Source organism: Mustela lutreola, chromosome 14, assembly GCF_030435805.1.
Source record: "Mustela lutreola isolate mMusLut2 chromosome 14, mMusLut2.pri, whole genome shotgun sequence".
NCBI classification, from domain to species: Eukaryota; Metazoa; Chordata; class Mammalia; order Carnivora; family Mustelidae; genus Mustela; species Mustela lutreola.
This window is the reverse complement of record NC_081303.1, coordinates 43,805,589-43,828,720: the sequence shown is the minus strand read 5'-3', so window position 1 is coordinate 43,828,720 and position 23,132 is coordinate 43,805,589. Positions and strand designations below refer to the sequence as shown.

At 33.7% G+C, this 23,132-nt stretch overlaps 1 protein-coding gene across 5 annotated transcripts in view; it reads left to right on the top strand.

The window, feature by feature from the left end:
• The window catches only part of DENND1B (DENN domain containing 1B), a 277,522-nt gene that overhangs the window by 227,059 nt on the left and 27,331 nt on the right, over positions 1–23,132 (top strand). For all 5 annotated transcript variants that reach the window (XM_059147015.1, XM_059147012.1, XM_059147017.1 and 2 more), the window contains 4 exons: positions 4,581–4,621; positions 5,340–5,408; positions 10,364–10,420; positions 11,444–11,551. In XM_059147015.1, the coding sequence (XP_059002998.1) occupies positions 4,581–4,621; positions 5,340–5,408; positions 10,364–10,420; positions 11,444–11,551 (275 nt within the window). The remainder of the gene's footprint in view (positions 1–4,580; positions 4,622–5,339; positions 5,409–10,363; positions 10,421–11,443; positions 11,552–23,132) is intronic.

The following is a 23,132-nucleotide window of genomic DNA, read 5'->3' as shown; positions in this document are numbered from 1 at the left end:
AATTTCAGTATGTACAGCAAGAAAGTATATTACAAATTATGTCTGGCTATCAAGTGTCATTTTTTAATCATTGTATTTTAGGTTATTATTTTAGAGATATATAGAGATTATTCTTAGAAGAAATAAAGCACAATTTATTAGGATTTGAAATAAAAATATGAATATAATAAAAATTAGTAATGTTCTTATAAATGATATATATAAAAGAACATTATACATTTGTCATTTAGATTATATTTATAAAGATGTCTGTATCATGATATGAAACTATTTTTCAAAGAAGTAAACTATTATAACTCATTTCTCTCATAGTTACAGTAAGAATAATTATAATTGTTCTTACTGAATATTAATATGTAACAGAATCTCTTATAAGAGCCTACAAATTTTATCTCCTTTAATCCTCAGGAGCCCCTGAGGTATTTTGATTACCCATCCCCATTTTTATAAGGGCACTTATCTCAACAATTTGCTCAGGGTCACACAGCTAGTAGTGCTAGAGTCTGAACTCGTCATGTATCTGCCTGAGTTCAAAGCTCTTGCTTTAATAACTATAATATATTGCTTTCTTATGATAAGAAATCTTCTTAATTGGAAGACATTCAGTAAACAAGAGCACTGCCCAAGCCTTCTCCACTCCGAGTGGATAAAAGTAAAATTCCTGTCTTGTGATTATCCGTTGAAGATTTTTCTACTAAGCCCCAAGAAAGATCACCCTAAGAAAAATTAACATTCACTAAAGCTAAGCAAAAATAATTAGGAAATTTCAAAGAAGCATCTAATTTTTCCCCTTTCTGTGCCATTGTAGTAACAGTTTATGTATCCTGTTCATTTCCAGTATGCATGGGTGATGATAAAATGAATATGAGCACAGTGGAACTTCGTAATTGTTTTGGCTCTGATAAGAATATACAAAGCAGGACAGTCTTACATAGAAAATCTAGATTCACACTGAATCTAGAACTATGGCTAAAGACTGTGAATGCATACAGATTTCCAAAAACTGATTTCTGTCCTGTGAATTCCTGTGCTCAGGACTGTTAAAGGAATCCGTTACTCCTGATTTTTTCATGAGACCTTTGTAGAATATTCAGCCTTAACAGAGAAGTCATATCAGGAAGTATGTAAAAGGAAGAATATCTATAGAGGCTAAAAGGTAATAGAAGTGGATGGAAGTAGGACAAAGGGTACAATTAAGTAAATAAAAATATTGGTCTGTGAACAAGCAGCCAAGGAATATTGAGTAGTTAAGAACGTGGTGGGGGGAGGGTTACATATTTTTTTCATTTAAAGTCAGGCTAGTTTTATAAATCCACTTCCAGTTATCTAAACTTTCAGAAGGAGAAATATTTTCAGATTGATTTTATAAAGAAGCATATAGTTATTCTTCATTAGCATTTGTTTCCTTATTAGTTTCCTGATACAATCTGATTAGTCTTTTATTTATTTCTCTCTCTTTTCCTGTACTGACTGAGGCACCAAGGTGATTGGAAGAGATAGTAGGTAGTCATCCACTTTACTGGCATTTTTCTGGCTTCACTGAAGAGTTTAGGTGAATTTATATTTTTTTGAGAAATAACTATAAATTTCTAGAATTTAAACAAATATATTTAAGGAAGAAGTCTTTGGACAAGTGAGAGACAAAGATATTCTGTCCTTGAGTGTGAGAAAACCACTCATATGTTTAATGAGAACAATGCTAGGAATTTCCTCAATAATGCTTGTTATTTCCATAATCCAGTGACTTTAGGAAGGACTTTTTTTTTTTTTTGGCATTCAGATTCATTTTTAAGAAGAAAAACAGCCTTTAAACAATATTTTTTAAAATAATGCATTTGTCTCATAAATTTTGTGGGAATAGAAGCCTTCAATTTGAAAAGCTCTAAATTTAGAGAAACAAATATCTTTAAAAAAAATTTAGCAGGACTCTACCTATATAGTACCATGTTTCCCCATCATCTCAAGCAGTTTATGTAAGGACTTCTGTTTTCCCCTGTGCATATAATTCTGGATTATTATTGGTCATTCTGTGAACTGTTTCTTCTCAAGGTATCTGCTTTGAACAGCCCATTTTCATTTCTAATGTAATTAGTGTGAAGTGATACAGAGGAAATCTCTGTTTTATCATATTTTATTTAACAGTCTTAAGAGGTAGAATTTTTAGAGTTGAAGGACTACAGAACCAAGAATTCAAATACCTAGATTCTTATTCTTTCTAAGTTGCTATCTTTGTGACCTTGGGCAAATAATGTGCCACTTCAGAACCTTCACTTTCTTCATTTGGCAAGTTACTGACAATAATAACTTACATTTTTGGTGTGTCTGTGATGTGCTAGGTACTGTACTAAGTAACATTGTAGCAGCCAGGTTAAAGACCTTGTCCCAAACTCCATAGTTTACAAGGATACAATGGACTTGAACCTTCAGACCATTGGACTCCAAAGTCCACTTCCTTCTCATTGAACTGTGCTGCCTAAGATACTACCTGCTTTACCTATCTTGGAGTACAAAAACACAACTCAAATAAGGTAATGTAGGTATAAAAACATTTTGTGACCTGTGGAGAGTTGAATATGAGAGCTATTTTTATTCCTCACAACTCTAAATAAGACACTGTTCCTTCTATAACTGCTCTGAAATTTTATGATACTTATTTTCTTTGTAGATTAGGGGCTTAAAAAATTATTTTCTGATTTGACAAGTGTTCCAGAATGCTAAATAGTTATCATATAGAAGTTAGTGTTTCTCTTTCTATTTTCTTCCATTTATTTTGGGGAAAGAATGAAAGTAAAGCACTTTCCAGAATACTATAAATAACAACCAAGTCTTAAATGTGTGATTTATATCCAATCATTTTTAATAGAGAAGTTAATAAGTATATGAACTGTTGAGAACATTTAGTAGAGAGGTAAAAGTATATGAACAATCTGGAAAAAGACATACTGTTTATTTTTTTGTTAATAAACTCTCCTTGGAAATAAATTGATAGAATAATTTTTTGTCATTTTATAAAAGAAATATAATTTAAAAATTTAGGACAAATACCACTTGAAACTCATGGTTTTTTAACAGTGCAGATTTTATTTACATAGTTTATTTTAAGTAGACACATTTTGCTATAATCATTTCATAAAATTAGTAACAATATTATTTTTGCTCATGTATTTTCTTCCAGAAAAGTGAAGTGCAGTGCTGAGTAGTAAGAGATGTTTTTTACAATGGGAGTTATTTCTTGATTTTTTTCTGTGAGTTAGAGAAAGATTTTAATTACAGGAGTAAAATCAGAGCTGTACACATTTTGCCTGATGTTGGTTAGGAATGCAAAGAGAACAGCTGGAAATAAATTCTTGGGCTGGGATCATTCTGCTTCTATTTTATAATAGCAAGGTAATAAATTTGTTAAAAGAACACAACAATATGCAAGTAGAGAACATATATGGTGGAGATCTTAACTAGGCTTATGTGGTGATCACTTTGCAATATATACAACTATCGAATCATGCTTTATTTCTGAAACTAACTTAATGTTGTATGTCAACTATACCACAATTGAAAAAAAGAAGAGACCATAATCTGTTTTAGGGATTACTTGTACTTGGACTAGCCATCAGGACTTTGTTTTTTAAGCATTTAAACCAAGAAGGTAGATGAAATCTAAGTCAGTTGATTTAAAGCATTACTTGAGATTATTGTGTTTTCTTTTTTTGCCCTTTGATGTCATTTTATTGATTAAATTACCATATTTGGAACCAAATATGTGATTACTAGTTTTATTAGAACTGGTTTTAAGGAGTGCACTTGTGATGAGCACCGGGTGTTGTATAGAAGTGTTGAATCACTGTATTGTACACCTGAAACTAATATTACACTGTATGTTAACTAACTGGAACTTGAATAAAAACTTAAAAAAAAAAAAAAAAGAACTTTGTCAGCATTTGAACTTTCTAATAACCATGATGCTCTGTAAACTAAAACCTTCATTGGCTTCACATTTCCTTGGGTAGTATCTTTCAAATTTGGATTTACAACTAGAGAATATCTTTAGAACTTGACTGTATTGCATTACGGTGGAATCTGTGATCCATTAATGTTAATAGTTAAAAACCATAGAATAATCTCTTTTGTCTTCAAGTTTCTTTGCATTTTTAAATTCCCATCTAGTTTTTTTTTTGTTTCCTATGCACTGGCAATATTATTTTTAAATGAACACAGTTGCATAAAAGAGACACACTTTTATAAGACAACATAGATATAAAACATTGAAAAATTAGTACAAAAGGCATAGGAATCTTGGATTTCAAAAAAGAGGGTTTATTTTATCCCTCCTTAAAATGAAAGAAAATAGAATAACATATTACCTTCATACATGAGAAAAGAAAAGATCTCTGTTCTAAAGCATTCTAATCACTGTGTTCCTAAGAGAACAGTTGAATAGTTTTACAATAACATTGTTTTTTCACAACATTGGAGATAAATAAAATCTGCCTACTAACATCTGGAAATATTAGTTCTTGATGAATTTTAGTTTATGATTTATTTTAGATCAAATAGTCCTGACATCTTATTTTTATATTTTCCAGGAAACCCAAGGTCCTATCAACAATGGGTACATACAGTCAAGGTAATGATAACCCTTCACTGTTTCTTCCTCTTTCACTCAAATGTATCTGGAGAAGTGTTCAGTAAAATGATGCTGTTTATACTTATGCCGTTTATTGGCAATATTTGAAATGTTTGTACTTTTTCACATTTTAAATATTTTTATTTTATGCTATTATAATTTATTGATATTCATAATTTTAAAATGAAAAGCTTTTGTGCAGAGATAAATGGTGTGTTTTGAAAAACAAGTTGTTATTGTCAGCTAATATTCTATCCTAGAACAAAGAAATTAGGAGAAGTATCATTTGAGGGGAGTTTCATCATTTCTGGTAATGTGTTTGTTGTTAATATGATCTTTTTTAAATGTAAAACTTGCCTCCACACATTTAGACTTTATTGTCCAACCTAAAACAATTGATAAACAGCTGATTTTAGTTCTTTTTTTTTAATTGTTTTAAATATACCTATTACTGGTCATATTTCTGAAGTCTGCCTAAACTGCAAAGATGAAATGATTTTTAAATCATGTATTACATCAACTAAAAGAACAGAGTAGAATGTTTACATTTTGTCTGAAATTACTATAGTATATGAAAGTTTGAAAACACTTAATGTGACATAATTTCTGTAGGACTTTAATTTGTGAGAAAAGCTCTTTTTCCATACTATTAATAATACTTTGTTTTCAGGACAGTCTGGCTTGAAATTTTTTGAAATATACTTCTTTTTCTTTACAGAAAGGAGGTGCACTGTTTAACACAGCAATGACCAAAGCAACTCCAGCTGTACGGACAGCATATAAATTTGTAAGTTTTCTTTTGATATTTAAAAATTCTATTAATAAAATCATACATTTTCCTAGCTGACAGACATGTATATCTAGAATACTTCTTATTATTTCTTTTTAAAAAGAAGCTTTAGGGGTGCCTGGGTTGCTCAGTGGGTTAAAGCCTCTGCCTTCAGCTCAGGTCATGATCTCAGGGTCCTGGGATTGAGGCTCTCTGCTCAGCGGGAAGCCTGCTTCCCTTCCTGTCTCTGCCTGCCTTTCTGCCTATTTGTGATCTCTGTCTATCAAATAAATGAATAAAATCTTTTAAAAATAAATTAATTAATTTAATTTAATTTTAAAAAGCTTTAAAAAATTTAGAGTTAATATTGACCAAAGTGAATTCAGTTATTAAAACTGTTGATGGGATCGGGAGGGAGACAAACCATAAGAGACTCTTAATCTCACAAAACAAACTGAGGGTTGCTGGGGGGAGGGGGGGTTGAGAGAAGGGGGGTGGGGTTATAGACATTGGAGAGGGTATGTGCTTTGGTGAGTGCTGTGAAGTGTGTAAACCTGGCGATTCACAGACCTGTACCCCTGGGGATAAAAATATATGTTTATAAAAAATTAAAAATTAAACAAAACAAAACAAAAACTGTTGTATAGAAAGGATATTCCCTTTATATAATCTAAAAACAGGTCTTGTTTATTTCAAAGCTATCAGTAAAATTGCACACTTAGATTGAAGCAGTCCATAACGAAGTGCTATTTTTAAAGATTTGATTCTTTCATTTAACAACAAATTTTAAATTCCCATTGTATACTTGAGACTAAAGTAGAAAAAATAGGCAAATATTGCATGTTCTCTTCCCTCAGAGATGTTTGACTCTCTATCATTAATATTCTTCAGTGATTCTCCATGGCTGAAGTAAAACAAAAATTGCCATATCAATAGCAGTAACAAAAATAATTAATAAAATAAAAATCTCCTTAATATAATAGCTAAGACCCTTCAAGACCTGATCTCTCTTCTGTCCTTTCAATTCACCCAGCCCCTAGAGCCTGCCGTATTTCTAGAGATACTGAGCTACTCCTCATTTCATGAATGCAAGATGTTCTCTTCTGCCTCTATCCTTCACAATCCATTTCTACTAACTGGCACATTTATTTCTTGGATTTTATCCACCCAGTAAACACTAATTCATTCTATAAGACTTAGTTTAAGCATTAGCTATTTCCCTGTAAAATGTCCAACCCCACACTATAAGGGTTCACATACCTTCTGGGTCCTCATATCCCTGTTTCAGCACTTCTTTTGCCTGTGTGCATCTTTTTCTCTAGTATTAAACTGGTTGGAGCTAGTGGGTTGGTATTCAGTAAAATAATTTTTAAATGTAGTCGGTCATATGTATTTTTTATTTCTAAAAATATTCAGGGAAGTAGGATTTTTGTAAAGATTTTATTCATTCATTTATTTGAGAGAGAGAGAGAGAGAGAGAGAGCACGTGCAGGCAGGGGGAGGGTCAGAGAAAGAGGGAGAGAGAATCTCGAAAAGACTCCACACTGAATGTGAGCCCAGTGCTGGTCTCAATCTCAGGACCCTGAGATCACGACCTGAGCAGAAATCAAGAGTCCAAGGCTCAACCAACTGAGCCACCCAGGCACCTGAGGGCAATAGTTCTGATTTTGTAAGAGTTGATCTTCAAATGCTCTCTCAGTAAAGGAAGTGGTATGATTGAATTAATAATGGGATAATATATTTTAATAAGCTTAGAACTTATATTCTTGTTTTGACTTACAATTATGACATATATGTAGCCACCATTACTGTTAAAAAAATCCATTTCAAAGATTACATTTTATAGTAGGGAAGCTAATCTACAGAGTGGATTCAAAAATAGTGCCACAATTCTGAGCTGTTTGAAGCCTCATCATAGGAAGAGGAATCCATTTTGAATCCATTTTGCCTGGAAACAGCAGCCTGTGCATTTTGTTTGGTTGTTTCATAGTTTTTCTGGAAAACCTCTCTGAGTGTATCACTATCTTACTATAATACTGGTGGTTTGATTTATATACAGTTTTTGGAGAGATTTTATTTTTTTATGATGAAATAGCATATGGCTGCCATGCAAAATATCAGACTGGCCTTGTTTCTCACATTCATTTAAGATTATAAAAAAAGGTTTCTCAGTCAAGTGCCCCTTATTTTATTCCTTGAACAAGCACTTGGAAATTTTTCCTCAGTCTAAGAGAAAATGTTTTGTATTACTTTGCTAATTATGTTTTTCTCCTTAATTTTTCTCTATTTTCGACAAAAACCCAGAAATAAACATGTTCAAAACTTATTCATTATTCATATTTTTGTCTTTCTCATCAGTAGAGTGTTTTATTTTCTGCCCAATGGTAAAATGTTAAGAAGTCAAAATTCTCCTCTCTGGAAGATAATCCCTAAATTAATTTCAAGCCAATTAAGGTCTTCAGAATGTTCTTAATTGCTTTCATCATTTATCTTGTGATCATGTTGCACATGAATCAAGAAGTCAAGCGGTTTGGGACAAGTAAAGTCAGTTTGTGACTTTCATAGTTGTACCTAAAACTCATCTTTTTGAGGCTGCTTGCACTATGAACTCTTTTTAACTTCCTCCTTTAACCACAAATTACTATGAACAAAAGTTCTGATCTCTCTCTCTCCTGAATGGGTTCAACAGGATTTATTTGCTTGATTTTCCATAGATGGTAAATTTTTAAAAACTGGGAACCATGTTTTAAACTGCCTCATTCATTCAGTAAGTTATTTGAGTACCTCTCGCATACTAGGCGTTGTACTGGTTATTTGAGTTGGAGCCCAGAGTGTGGCACATAGTGTGAATGACAGAGGTACTGCCCCTGCTAGTTTTATGTTTGTATCATGGTCCCTTCGCTCTGTTTTGGACATAGCACAGAGGAACCAAATGTGTATTGGGTGAAGGAAATAATGATTTTGTCCTGTTGTTAAATCATTCTTCTATGCTTGGAACATTTTCTCTATGCTTTTTTATGCTTATATTTTTCTATCCTTATAGAGACCAGAAAGAAAACTAGAACTAACATGTATACTTTTCTTATAAATCTAAAAATAACAGTAAAGTGAATACATGATTGATTTGGCTAAAAGATTTTCTGAGTCAACTTTTTTGTTAGTATTTTGCCTTCTAAATTCTTAACTAAAGCCATTTGCTGGATACTTCTCTGTAGAGAATACTTGTTTATTGCTTAGTTTCAACTTGGTATTGAAAAGGATAGAGAGAACGTCTGTACCCAATCTTCCAGACAGTCTGAAGAAGGTCCGTGGAGGAGGTCGGGCAACAGCCATTTAAATGAATCAGTGCATGAATTACAGAATCTTGATTGACACTAGATTCAACTGTATACACCGAGGAGCATATGAAAAGATTAGTGTGAATCAAGCAAATTTTGAAAGACTGAGGGACATTTAGATAAATTAGAATATAGACAAAATAAGAGCAAAGATGGATACAAGTTCTGGGAGATGGAAACAGGAATATTTCATGGTAATTATTCATTTTTACCTAATGGGAATGTAGGGGTTAATATAGGACCCTTTAAATAAAGTGGCTTTACCAATAAAATACGGAATATGAAAATGCTTTAATTCCAAAGAACCATGGAAATAGAATTTAGAGTTATTGGACTTTTTAGGTTATCTTTTATTGTGTGTAATATGTTTTAATTTTGGCTCATTTGCAGTAAAGAAATAGTTGTTTATTTGAGTTCAAGACATAATTTGAGCAGTTACTATATATCACATACTGTATTTGGTACTACAGATATTAACAGGAAAAAAATGAGACACTTCCCCTAAGTGAACTTGGGAAAACATGTATTCACTCTTCCTAGAAGTGACTTGGGAAGGTAGGATGGTTTGGTAGAAGGAACAAGAACATTGGAGTCGGAAAGTCTTAAGTCCCTATGACCTTAGTTTCCATGTCTGTAGAAGGAGACTCATGCCGCCTTTTCTCTCATAAGACTTATATTCAATAGATATATTTTAAAACCTTAGTTCTTCCTTCCCTTTTGTGATGGTGGGAAGTTGGACTTAGAAATGAAATAGACCCAGATTTGAATCTAGGCTATGCAAACTGATGCCCTCTGAGTCACTTTCCTTATTTGTAAAATGTAGTAATAATAGCACCAACTTCACAGACTTGTGATGATTAAATGAGCTAATACATGCTAGGTACCCAGCACATAGTCATATACCAAGGAAACACAAGATAAATGTGAATTTCCTTTCTTTTCCACTCTGGCCACTCTGAGTGGGAATTTCCAGTGGAAAAAAGGCCAAGGCTTAAGGGAGGTCCCCAGTTATTGGTCTTTAGTTAAGTTATATCCCACAGGAATCATATCAGGACCTGAGAAGCTCAAATGCTGCAGTCAGATTCCCGGTGGAACATGAGGATAACATCTTTTGTTAAGTGACTTTTAATTTGTACTGGAAAAACTGGGTGTAAAATAGCTGTAACACTAAGATACTTCTCCTAATAAAAACCTGTGTCTGCCTGTAAAAACATTTTAATAAAAGTTTTGTAAAGATGCCTGGGTTTTTTAAAACCCAAACATTTGCCCCAATAGCCTGCTGCTAGGATTACATGGATTCTGCTTTTCACCCCCAGTTAATCACAATTTCAAGTTAGGACTGGCCAGTAGTCGTCTGGTTGACTCCTGTATTTTCTATAGTTTAGGAGGCAAAACAGGCTATATGTTAGCCTTTGTATGATAGTAGTATGCAAATAGAGACTAATCATGTTTTCACTAATTTAGATATAATAGCAAGTGGGGTGGTCCTCCTGAAAATAAAGTTTTAGATTATAATTTGTTCTTTTTCTAAATAATATGAAATTAGCAAGTTTCATGAAATGAGATCTCATCTGCTTACTCTTTAAGTGGTAATAGAACCATGCTGAGCCAGACTCTTGTGTTACCTTTTTCTAGGCAAAAAATCATGCAAAGCAGGGGATAAAGGAAGTGAAGAGTAAGCTAAAACACAAGGTATGTCATATTCTTCTTTTCATTCTAACTTGATTCTTGCATTAGTTTGAAGCTTATACTTTACAAATCACATGAGATTTTTGTTTTTAATGATGTTTGAAATATGCTTAGCCCTTTGTTCAACAATGTATTTTTCATAACAAGCCCTCTGGCAACTATCTGCCATTCTATATGCAGTCACTGAATAATCTCTTTATTGTTTGCATATTTTATCACAGAACAACGGAGATCTTCAAAGATGCTTTAACAGGATGTATGTTTTCATAAAGTTGATTGCCTTGATATCACAATTGAAATTCTTGCTTCAAGCTGAGAATTTCTTTAAAAAGATGATCTTTGGTGCAGAATGAAGCCAGGAATGCCATCATTTGGTTTTATAGGATCTTTCCAGTAGTTGCTACTTTAATTTGAAGCATGTTCTTAATTTATAAAAGATTGTGTTTGAAGATGTGTATTTGAATCCATGAATATTGCATATATATGAATATTTATGTGTATGTGCTTTTTATTTGAGTACATATTACATCTTTGCAGATTTTTGTCAGTTGTTTTGAATTTCTATCTTTGAAGAAAAATATTATTTAAAACTTCCATTTTTATGATAGTAAATAATCTTTATAAAAATTTCATCCAAATTTTTCAAAATAGAGACTATTTTGGAAATTATTAACCCATAATATAGAAAAATGCAATTTCTTCCTAAATAGATTTTTTTTTTAGATTTTATTTATTTATTTGACAGAGAGGGATCACAAGCAGGCAGAGAGGCAGGCAGAGAGAGAGAGGGATGGGGAAGCAGGCTCCCTGCTGCACAGAGAGCCCGATGCAGGGCTTGATCCCAGGACCCTGAGATCATTATCTGAGCTGAAGGCAGGGGCTTTACCCACTGAGCTTCCCAGGCGCCCCAATTTTTAAAAATTGTATCTGAAGTGTTATTTTGCTATTTACATCTGTATCAGATAGTTTGTCTAAAAGGAATGCAAGTATTTTAAAATAATTACTTGTATATTTCCTCCTGTGTAGGAAAATGAAGAGGATTATGGGACCTGTTCTGGTTCTGTACAGTATACACCAGTTTACACATCACACAATGAAAAGGGAGGAAATACAGAAAAGCGTAAGCTTGCCCAGGTGGGTTTATTTACTCTTATGTCTCCAAATTCTAAAATTATGTAATTCTGGTTAGTTTTTAAAAAACAGTTTTGGACCCGTTCTTTTTTTTTTTTTTTCCCCCATCATTATGGTAAGAAAGTTTGTGTTTCCAGTCAAGGAGGTTGAGTAGGTAGTATCTGAGCAGGCTGCAAGAGGATTAGGAATTAGTCATTCCAGATACCAATCTCTGCATACTTTATTATGTCGTCATAGAGTTCACAGTCCAGGAAGGGGAGAGAAGCAGTTAAGCATGTGATTGCTATAGGATGTGAATAGCTTGATGATGAGGAGGGAAATCCCAGATTTCTACTACAAAAATAAAATGAAATTCATGCATGGAAATTTGTTTAAATCCTTTATAGAAATTAGAATATAAAGTAATATGCCTGTTTTTTTTCTAAAGTTAGATTTTTTTTGCTATAAATATTTAAAGCTTCTGCTTATATGTTGATGTTATGTAAAATACTGTCCTAAAGGGGAAAGTGTTCAGAATTATAGCTATATGTACCTTGGTTTTGCTTTATAAATATGTTTCTGAAGGTTTATATGATCCAGATTTGTATACACCAAATCATATTTTAAGTGGCCTTAGAAAACTAGCTTTTAAAAAGAATTTTCAACTGGATTATAGTTCATTTATTGCAGCCACTGATGTTTACAGATGAGGGAGGTGATACCCAGAATGGTCACCTCACCTAAGACTTACAAGGAGTTAGTGGGAGAGTGGGATGAGAATGCATCCCTAATGCTCACTTAGCTTTTCTGGATCTGCACACACTGCAGGAGCAGGGATGGCCTTAAAGAGCTTCTCTGTGTCAGGAGGGATGGGGAGAAGCTAGTGAAACTGTACTAAAACCCTCGCCTTTATAAAGAAAACTTATTCATTTCTTTATAAAGAAAACTGGCACTTACTGTGTACCAGTCATGCCTCTAAATGTTCCAGGAGAAACAAAACACATCTCTGCCTTCATGGGACCATTTTTATACCATACTAAGTGCCTTCTCTATGATCTATCCATTTATAAATTTTATTTTCCATATACTAGTATTGGTTAATTGCAGCATATTGGTTTAATAATGCTGATTGTATGACCTATAGTAAGCCCTTCAGTAAATAATTCCACAAGTATAGAAACCTTCCCTGGATACTCTTAACTGGAAAATATGTATTAACTTGTAAACCAATGATGGATTTACAATCAATTACTCTATATTTTTTCCATCACTAGCATTTTCAATTCCTTTTGGTTCTCAAGCTTCAACATCTTAAAAACTTTTGCAAAATGTTTATTGCCTTAATATTGGAGCAGTTATGGGGCGCCTGGGTGGCTCAGTGGGTTAAAGCCTCTGCCTTCGGCTCAGGTCATGGTCCCAGGGTCCTGGGATCGAGCCCCGCATCGGGCTCTCTGCTCAGCAGGGAGCCTGCTTCCTCCTCTCTCTCTGCCTGCCTCTCTCCCTACTTGTGATCTCTGTCAAATAAATAAATAAAATCTTAAAAAAAAAAATATTGGAGCAGTTATGTTTTATTTACAATGGTGCACTGGTTTTTATGTGAAAAAAAGAGTGAGATCTTTATTACTTATTGGATGCTTTAGGGTAGAAAGAAAACACATGAATTAGAGAAACCCTTGTCCCAAATGTCAGTTTTAAGTTAAGAATACTATTTTTAGCTCCTCGTATAAATTTTTAAATCTTCCTTTCTTTAACACAGCAGTGTATTTCTCTGATTATTTAGTTATAAGGTATATTACAGATTTCTGTTTTTGTTTTCTGTTAGACAATTTCTGATAGAGAAAATTGCATTAAGTTACAACCTTACAGGATAATAGGTTATATTTATTGCATACTTATCCTGAATTTTCATGGCCATCACGTAGTATAATATCATTAATTCAACTATCTGTATTCATCAGTTAGCATTTTGTGGTTTTCAGGCGGACATGACAAATGATGACTCTAACAAGAATTAAGAGAATTAGGGCTTATTCTTTTAAGAATTATAATTTTCCTACTTGGTTCATAGGAATTTGTTGAGCAACATATTTAGATTTATTATGCAGGTGCTGATAATTTCTGAATATCAATCTTTTCAAATGATAAATATCTGAGTTTTAGGTAATGTGTAATCCCCGTATGTGTATTTCTTTATATACATGTGTTCCATTATAGAAATGGGTGTATATACCTGTGTGTGTGTGTGTGTGTGTGTGTGTGTGTGTGTATGTGTTAATGATATATGTTTTAACAGGTCAATTTGTTAAGGATCCATATTTCTAATCATTTGTAACCCAGCAGTATTTATCACAATCTGCTGTTTTTTCTCTGCTTAGGTTAGGCATAGGAATGTATGTAGCCCTCTGGTAGGACTGGAACCAGAAAATGGAAAAAGCAAAAGCACTCAGGGAAGAATATCAGCCCTCCTCCCCTTACCCCTTACCCCCACCCCCTCCCCATGTCCCAACCCATCTTCTCTCTCTCTCTCTCTCATCCGGCTTGTTCTTCTCTCTGCTTAACTATCCACTGTGCCTTTCATAGAGAGGTTTTCTCAACTCCTCCATGTGCCTGACGCTGGGCTTGCAGGCCCTCAGCTCAGCCAGCTGCTGGAAATGGACTGCGATTCCCAGATCCACTGTCTTGTGGAAGTGTGTCATCAGCCCACTCGGATCCAGCATTAATCCTTAGGTCAGTCAACTCTAGCCAGGGAAGCAAGGAGAATACCATGTACCAAGAACACTGGCAAGTAGTAGGGGTGAACAGGGAAAGCAGTTCTCAGAGGAGGGTTTTAAGGACAGTGACAAAAATCTCAAGATTATTTGCTACCTCCAATTGCCTTGTAATCATTTGGCGAAAAGTTGCCTTTGTAAAAAGAAAAAAAATCTATATTTTTAAATACTTAGGGGCTGGTCTTTGTACCATAAACCTGAAGCTTGGCAAAGTTTAAGGTCAGCCTACCCTAGTGGGTCATTGTTGCCTCAGTTCCCACATGAGACCTGAGCCACTTACACAAACAGACTACATAGAAAATAAGCTTCAAATACATTGTTTGCATTTGGGGCAGGGAAATCAGTAGGGACTGGGCATAGTCTGCCTTTTTTTGTGGTCTGATACCACAGAAGCTTCCTTGGTTCACTTTTTGGTGGTAATCCAGTCTCAATGATTTGCTAGAAATATGATCCATTGTATAATACAAGAAACAGAAGCTCATGCTAGAACCATGAAGATACTGTTTTATGATTATCTCCAAATCAATAAACAGTCTTACTGTTGCTCTCTAAGCACAATAATATTAGGATCTGAGCCCATTAGGATTTCCAATTACATATGTAAGCATTTTGAGAAATAGATATGGTTCGAGGCATAATCTGGGTATCAATAAATATGTCAGAGACATATGTTTATGTTTATTATAATATATTATTATAATTTATGTTTATTAACTTGCTTATATTCTACTTATTTCCAAAATTAATTGGACATTTTAGCAGGAATCATAGAACAAAAGATCGAAATGTATTTAATTTAGATAAGATTCGGGGCAGAGAGAAAGTGCAGTAAGAAGCTAAGGCCTGGGGCGCCTGGGTGGCTCAGTCATTAAGCGTGTGCCTTCAGTTCAGGTCATGATCCCAGGGCCCTGGGCTGGAGCCCCGCATCAGGCAGGCTCCCTGCTCGGTGGGAAGTCTGCTTCTCCCCCTCCCACTCCTCTCTTGCTGAGTCTCTCTCTGTCAAATGAATAAATAGAATCTTTTAAAAAAAAAAAAAAAAAGCAGCAGCAGCTAAGACCCATTCCCTTGCTTAGCAGCCAAAATGAAAAGACAAACACACCTACCAGGGTTCATGATGTGTACAAGGATTAAAATAAAATTGTTCAGGAGGCATGCAACTATTCCAGGAAATAGGGCTAGACATTGTGGATCCACAGGTGAAGCCAGTGTCCCAACAGCTCCCATCCAGTGGAAGTAGCCAAGAGAGGCAAGGAACACTGTTTTAGGGACAGAAATCTGATTTTCCTTCTTTCTCTCTTCTGTGTAATGTCTATCACTTGAAATACTCAGGTTTATTAATACAAAGACAGCTTAATTCCTAAGAAACTTAAAAAAATAAAGGCTACAAGTAGAAGTAAACTTAGAAGGCTCTCTTTTCTTCTGTCAGTCAGGCTCCCTGAATTAGAAGAGTAACATCACTGTCTCATGTTAGAACTAGCCTCTCACTGAAGGACCATTCTCTCTGGGCCCCATCTCACATTTGATTATTCAAATAGCCATACACTCTCTCTCTCCCTCTTTCTCTCTCTCTCTTTAAAGATTTTATTTATTTATTTGACAGAGAGAGACTGTGAGAGAGGGAATACAAGCAGGGGAAGTAGGAGAGGGAGAAGCAGGCTTCCTGGGGAGCAAGGAGCCCGATGATGATGCAGGGCTCCATCCCAGGACACTGGAATCAGCCACACCCTCTTAAAATTCTTGCCATGTGGTAAATTCAGTTACCTAAAAGTGAGATTCCATAGGACCTCTAGGATTTGGTGATACAGATAATTTTGAGGTCTTACTATCCCTATTTCCAAACTTCAATTTTTACAGAGTGGAATAACATTGAAGTACTCTAGAGTGAACTTGGAAAACATGAGGAAGAGACAGCAAAGCTGTCTGTATGTTTGTGTGTATTATATGATTAATTTAAAACTCCCAGCAATCCAAGCACACTGGGAATGATGATCCCCATTTTTCAGATTTAGTAACAGCAGAGGGATGAAGAAATGTGACCAAAGTAATGAGTATCAGAGTAGGGATTGAAAAGCAGACAGATTCTGGAAGTTAAGTAGCTAACCACTGCTGTCGTGCCTTTTTGTTGGGTGGAGTGTTTGTGGAGGAAGGGCTGTGGGAGACAAAGTTACAGTGTTGAGAGCCAGAGAGACTTGACTTTGGAAAGAGTACTAGCAGTTCGCATTGAGCAAAACACAGTGTCCGTAAGCCGTACTTTCTACATTTATAAAATGGTAATGACAATACATGTCATTTTGCTAAGATACTATAGGCATTATGGATAATGTGTATAAAACACCTGCCACATAATAGGCACTTAAAAATTGGCAGCTACCCATTAATGCATATACATATATCTTGAACTTCAGGTCTCTTACCACAGTGGCCCTGACTTTCTTCTCTCTTGGTAGTAACTATCCAGAGCCACTAACAGTCCTCTAGTTCCCTAAATTAGTGTCTGTCTTCATTCTAAGTACGGATAACTTTACATCCCAGTTTATAATTAGAGAAGAAATATATAGCTTATTTTCCTGAGAAATGTCTTAATTTCTAAGTTTAAAAGACCTCAGGATTCGTCATTTTTTTGTCAGTAGAGGTATCAAAATAAAGAATATGGGCTTTGCTTATCCCAATTCTTTATCCATTTGAGAAGTTGATCTCAGCTATGTAAAGAACTTTACATTTCCAGTTTCCAGCTAGACTTGGATAAATGAAACACTTTATTTTCACCTGTTTTTCAAAAGATGAAAATGAGATTATGGTTGCTTAAAATCAAGAATGTATTTTAGTAAGTGAAAAAAAAATCAAGTTTCATAGTCTGGGTACTGTAGAAAAGAAAAAAAATTAAAATGTATGTTGTTTTAAGCCTGTATTCCATTACTTAGCTTGTGTTTGGAATAGATTGTGAATCTACATCTACACCCCAACAAATAGTAATTTGTGTGCTGGTCTGCTAATTAGTATGGTTATTTCCCATTTTGTTGATGAGGCTTAAATAAATGTCAAGGGTACAGCCATGAAGATCTCCCAATTAGGCTTCACATTTGTAAAACCCAACCCTTTTCCCTTTTGTGTGAAGATGACAGTTCCAACAGCAGCCCCAGCCTAACAGGACTCCAGGGAAAGGATCCTCCTCTGGTTTTATTGAAAACAGGGCCAGTTGGGTCCAGTGAGAATACTGCCACCGGTCATGGTGCAGAACAGTTTTAATCTTGACTACACACTTACCTTCTTTCATCAATTTTATTTTAGAATACTGACTGTAGTCTTCGTGAACAACGTTTATACTAAGTCTGTCCCTGAAAATTATGTTTTAAGAATATTTATTTGTAAAAATTCATGGGAGTTTTCTAAGAATGAGAAATCCCTTTAAATCTGCAAAATTTATATGTATCTAAGATGCTACTCCATTTTTAATATTATTAGCCATTCTTAACTTATTCTGGCAATTGTAATGTGTATGTATCTGTGTATCTATATAGGACACACACATGTACACATACATACGCACACACACATCAACTGGACTAGTGAACTGCAAGCAGGAGCTTAGCTATATTACAAGTCAACATTAACAGATGGATGGCCCTAAGCAAGCAAAACCACGGCAACAAAATCTAGTGAAAGTAGAGGATTGAAGCTTTTTGTTGTTAAGCCCTATTAAAACCCTGGCACACATATCACTCTTAACTATTTCATGTCTGAGACAAATAGCAATGCACTCAGATTTATTTCCAACCTTTCCAATTAATTGTATAAAAGCAGCCTGGGAAAATATGAATGGAAGATTATTTTCTCATTTGCAATATGATATAGTATGCCTGTTGATAAATACTTACACTTGGAACATATTCAAGTCTTTAACCCAAATGCAGTGTTTACAAATAGAAATATGTGTAATAGTCATAATGTCTACTAGTAAGACGAAGAACTATGAAACTAGTGATTGTTGATTCTACTGTTATTTTTTAATGATTTTTTTTATTATGTTATGTTAGTCACCATACAGTACCATATTCACATACAGACTAACAGTTTAAGGTATGAAGTTACTTTTTGAATGCATAAATAAGGAACATATTTACACCATAAAATGTAATCTATGTGATTTTCCTTTTTACCCATTATACACTGCTAAACTATACTGTCATTTTGAATCCTTATGTATTTAATGGCTTATCAATCATCCTAGTAGATTTATGGAATATAGCACAACAGCCGTGAGCTCATTTTATAATTGACAAGTAATACAATTTCATCTTTAAAGAATGGACTTAGAAGTATTTATATACATATTTCTGGCATCTAGAGACTTGCAAGTAAGGCATTTCAAAACCACATTTTTGTTGAATGGGGACTTAAAAGACATCCTAGTACAAAAGCATGTTTTTAATAATATGAATAATCAAGAGGTTTACATTTTACAGATATAAATTTCATATTTTAAAATGTCACAAGTTAAGTTGCTATGAAATTTGTAAGATAAAAACTTAGATTCTCTAAATTATTTCATTCCTAAGCATAATAAATAATGGGATATTCATACCTAGGAGGATGTGGTTTATGGTATTGTGTTTGTGACCCTCTTTTCTTCACTGGAATTCAGTGGACTCTGGGAATAAAATGAATGTAATTAAAGATAGCATTTTTTGCTCAGGTGACACAATAGATTTTAAAAAATGGCACAATTGTTGGGATCTTTGGAAATACACAGTTCATTCAGTAGCTTTGCTTTATTAGTCAAGAAAGAAATGGCATAATCATTATTTGCAGAGGGAAGACACCACTTGCTTTCTATAACCAAGAAAAGAATGATTGCAAATCACAGTGAGAAAGATAATAGTGACCTGGAGAGACAGGGAAGAAATGGATGTATGAAGGAGGGCCCAGATAACTGGAAAGAATACTTAATGTAAATTTTACAAAATAATAAGTTTAACCAAATCATGATAAGCAAAAAAAAAGAAAAAAATCCTTTATTTTTTATTTTTTAGCACTTTCTGTAATTTGTCTCAATATTGAGAACACTATTATGGTGATAAAGCTAAATTGTTGAATTAAAGTGATAAAATCTATTAGAAAGTTTCAAATGATGAAAATACTTTGAAATAAGTAAATGTGTCTCTATTAAAATATACCCACAAAAATATTGCTTAAATGAAAACACCATTTTAGATGTCTCTGTCCCAAAGTCACTCTTTGACATAGCATGTATTTATTCTAATTTATATTAATGTCACTAATTTTAAAGAAATTGATGATTCACAGACCTGTACGCCTGGGACAAATAATATATGTTAATAAAAATAATTTTTTAAAAAATATTTTTCCTCTGTCATTTTCTGTTGAAATAATATTAATTTCCAACATGTCAAATTTCATTATGGTTAAAATCTGTACCTTGCCACCTACCTCCCCCCATTCAGTTACGGATTACAAGAATGCCCTCTAGTGGCATTGTATAATACTTTGTTTCGTTGAAAGATGATAGTTACAAACCAAAAAAATATTATAAAATTTGCCATACAGAATAGTCTTTTCTAGAAATGCAATAAAATACACACTGAAACATTTATATTTTCATAAAATTATTCAAGAACATTATTTTTTCAAAGAAATAATTCAGAACCAGCTCCTTTCAGTAATTGGCTGGGACTTCATTTTTTAAATGTTTAGTTCTGCAAACAATACCAAGTATATTAAAAAGACATGTGAACATGTTCAGTATATATTATGATATCATTTTAGGTTGAAATATACCTTTCCAGTGTTATATTTTACTCTTCAAATTTATTGCCACAACTGACTATGTCATTTATTACAAAGTCTTGAAACAAAAACAGTTACTGGGTTTTCCTTTTAGTAAATATGATGAGTATTGACATTCTAGACTTTACATCAATAATCACATTGCTAATATTTTTCCTAGTTACTTCCTATTCTACTTAACTTAGAGTTTCCCCCTGTTTTTTTTTTAAGTTATTTTAAGGGCTTTTGGTAAAATTAACAATAACTCTCTATTCCAAAAGCACCCAATTTTTAATGGACAAATTCTTGTGTTCTGCCAGGCATCCTGGGATAAAAAAAAAAAAAAGATGATGTTCTTCCTATTTTGTATCTAGAACTGCTTTTAAGGTTGGGCAGAGATCAATGTTAGTGTTGATGAAAGAGGAGGCCAGTCTTTTCTTTGTAGGGGTTACTGCTGCTGCCTATTAATGTCCCTCAAGAGAGAAAAATTTCCAGGAATGTCAGTAGATTATAAATACAAGAGTATAATAGAATCTTATTATAATTTGAGCTGGATTTGTATCTACTACACATTGTTATGTTTCCTGATACAGAACATAAAAATATTAGAATAATACATAAATATCTTAACAAGTTAGCCTGTGCCCTCATGCCAGTTACAAAATAGGACTACTGTGTGGCAGCGTTGTCTGGAAGTTCTTTATGGTTTTTCTAACATTTGAGTTTAATACTGGTCACTTCACAGAGGTCTGTTCCCTTTTTGAGTTTACTAATGTCTGATAGTTGTGAGATAATGCTTTTGAAGCCAAAATACATATGGAGTAATTGCAATTTCTGTTAAGATTATGTTACATTCAACACAAGAACCATATTAAGACTCCTTCCACACATTTATGCTCATGATATGTTGATATGATAATCTGAAAGATAAAATTAAATATTTTAATCTTTAGTTATGTGCTTTTTACAAACATAGTTTATTAGGTGGCTTGAAATAATGTTGTTTTGTTGGTCACTGCTGAGTTTTTAATTGTTTATTCCAGCTAGAAAAATCATCTTCACATCACTTGGTAAAAGAATCAAATTCTGTTTTACTGAAAATACAGTGGACTTGTGCACAAAGAAACCTTTTTAAATGTTAAAATATTGAAACCCTGTCAGCAAAAGTGAAATTACAGATAGTTTGCCATTTATAAAATTTTATATATTTATCTATTTTGCTTTGTGAATAATTTTAAGTCTTATACATATTCTTATATATATATACTGATCAATAATTTCTCAGTAGTGAAAAGTTACTGCAAGAGCTTTGTTAAATTTTGTATTTTCAAATATTAAAGAACAAAAAATAATTAATGTATTTTAAATATTTATAGTTAACATAATTATTTGGCATATGAACTGTCTTGAAAAACTGGCTTTAAAGTATTAACAATTCACAGTCATATTGCATGTAAACACAGATGAGTAATGAATACTGTGACTACATGGTCTTCTTTCCATTTATTAACACATGTCAATCAGAGAAGGCCTTTTAGAATAGCTAGTACAATGTCGCCATTGGGTATATTGTATATAATCTCTAACAATGGAGAAATGATTTGTGTTTCTAGGATGACTTTGATACATATTTTCCAAAGTAAAAGAAGTCAAAACTTCCTAAAGGAAACTTCGTAGTATCAAGAAAAGGACTCTGTAAAGTGGTCAGTTCCAATTTCAAATACTCTGTCTCTAAAATCTAAGATGGATATTTCTTTAGTCTAATTCTAGAAGAGTCCCCAACTTAATATTAATTAAAATAAGCATCCATTAATGTAATTAATGGTGTAATGTAGACCTAATGGACAACATCATGATGGAGAAACTATCTAATTCACCTCAACAAAAACTACTGAATGTCTGCTATGTGCTAGTTTATAGTTTTCAAGGTCATACCTCCTGTGAACAGTACTATGTGCAAGGACTGCTTTCAAGATCATTTACCTCATATTACCTTACTAAGGACCATCTTGTACAAATTCAGAAAAACTTCCCTTCATTGACCTTTGTATTTATTCTTCCTTTTAAATTCTTTACAACACATTCATCACTACGTGGAAGTGTAAAAGATCTCGGGCTTTGGAGTATAACAAACCTGGACCTGAATACCAGCTCTGCCACTTGCATGTTTTTGATCTTGAGCAACTTGCCTCACCTCACTAATCCTCTCAGCTTTTGGACCTATAAAATGATGATAGTGTGTCCACTCCTGTAGTTATTGTGGAGATTGGGGTTAGTCTAGTAATAGAATTTGTTTTTCCAACACTCACCAGAAGTTTAATAAGTATTAGGTGATATCGTTTCTGTTCTATCCACTACAACAGCAGCCTTCACAAAAATTTAGTGAACACCTTCTGTGTTGGGAACAGAAAGAATTGGACCCATTCCTTGGGGCTTGGTTGCTTTATTCTGGTTTTTCATGCAGTTGTTGCTGCTCTTGCTGCTGCTGTTGTTTTTCCTGTTCTTTTTCCTCTTTGTGTTTCAGTTTGAATAATTCTTTTAGATTTGGTACACGTATATGTTATGAAATATTTAGCACAATAAGATTACTTAACACATTTTTCACCTCACAAGATTACCATTTCTTTGTTTTCATGGTGAAAACATTTAAGACCTACTCTCTAGCAACTTTCAGGTATACAATACAGTGTTGTTAACTGTAGTCACCATGCTGTTCATTAGATTTCCAGAACTTACTCATCTCAAAATTGTCAGTTTGTACCTTTTGACCAACATCTCATTTCCTCCACTCCCAGCCCTTGACAACTACCAATCCACTTTCTGTTTCTATGAGCTTGGTTTTTTCAGGTTACATAGGTGAGATTAGAGAGTATTTGTCTTTCTCTGACTTACTTCACTTTGCTTAATCTTCTCAAGGTTTACCAATATCACAAATAGCAATTTCCTTTTTTACTCTGACTGAATAATATCATATTGTATACATACCATATTTCTTTATTCACTTATCCATCAATAGACATTTAGGTTGTTTCCATATCTTGGCTACTGTGAAT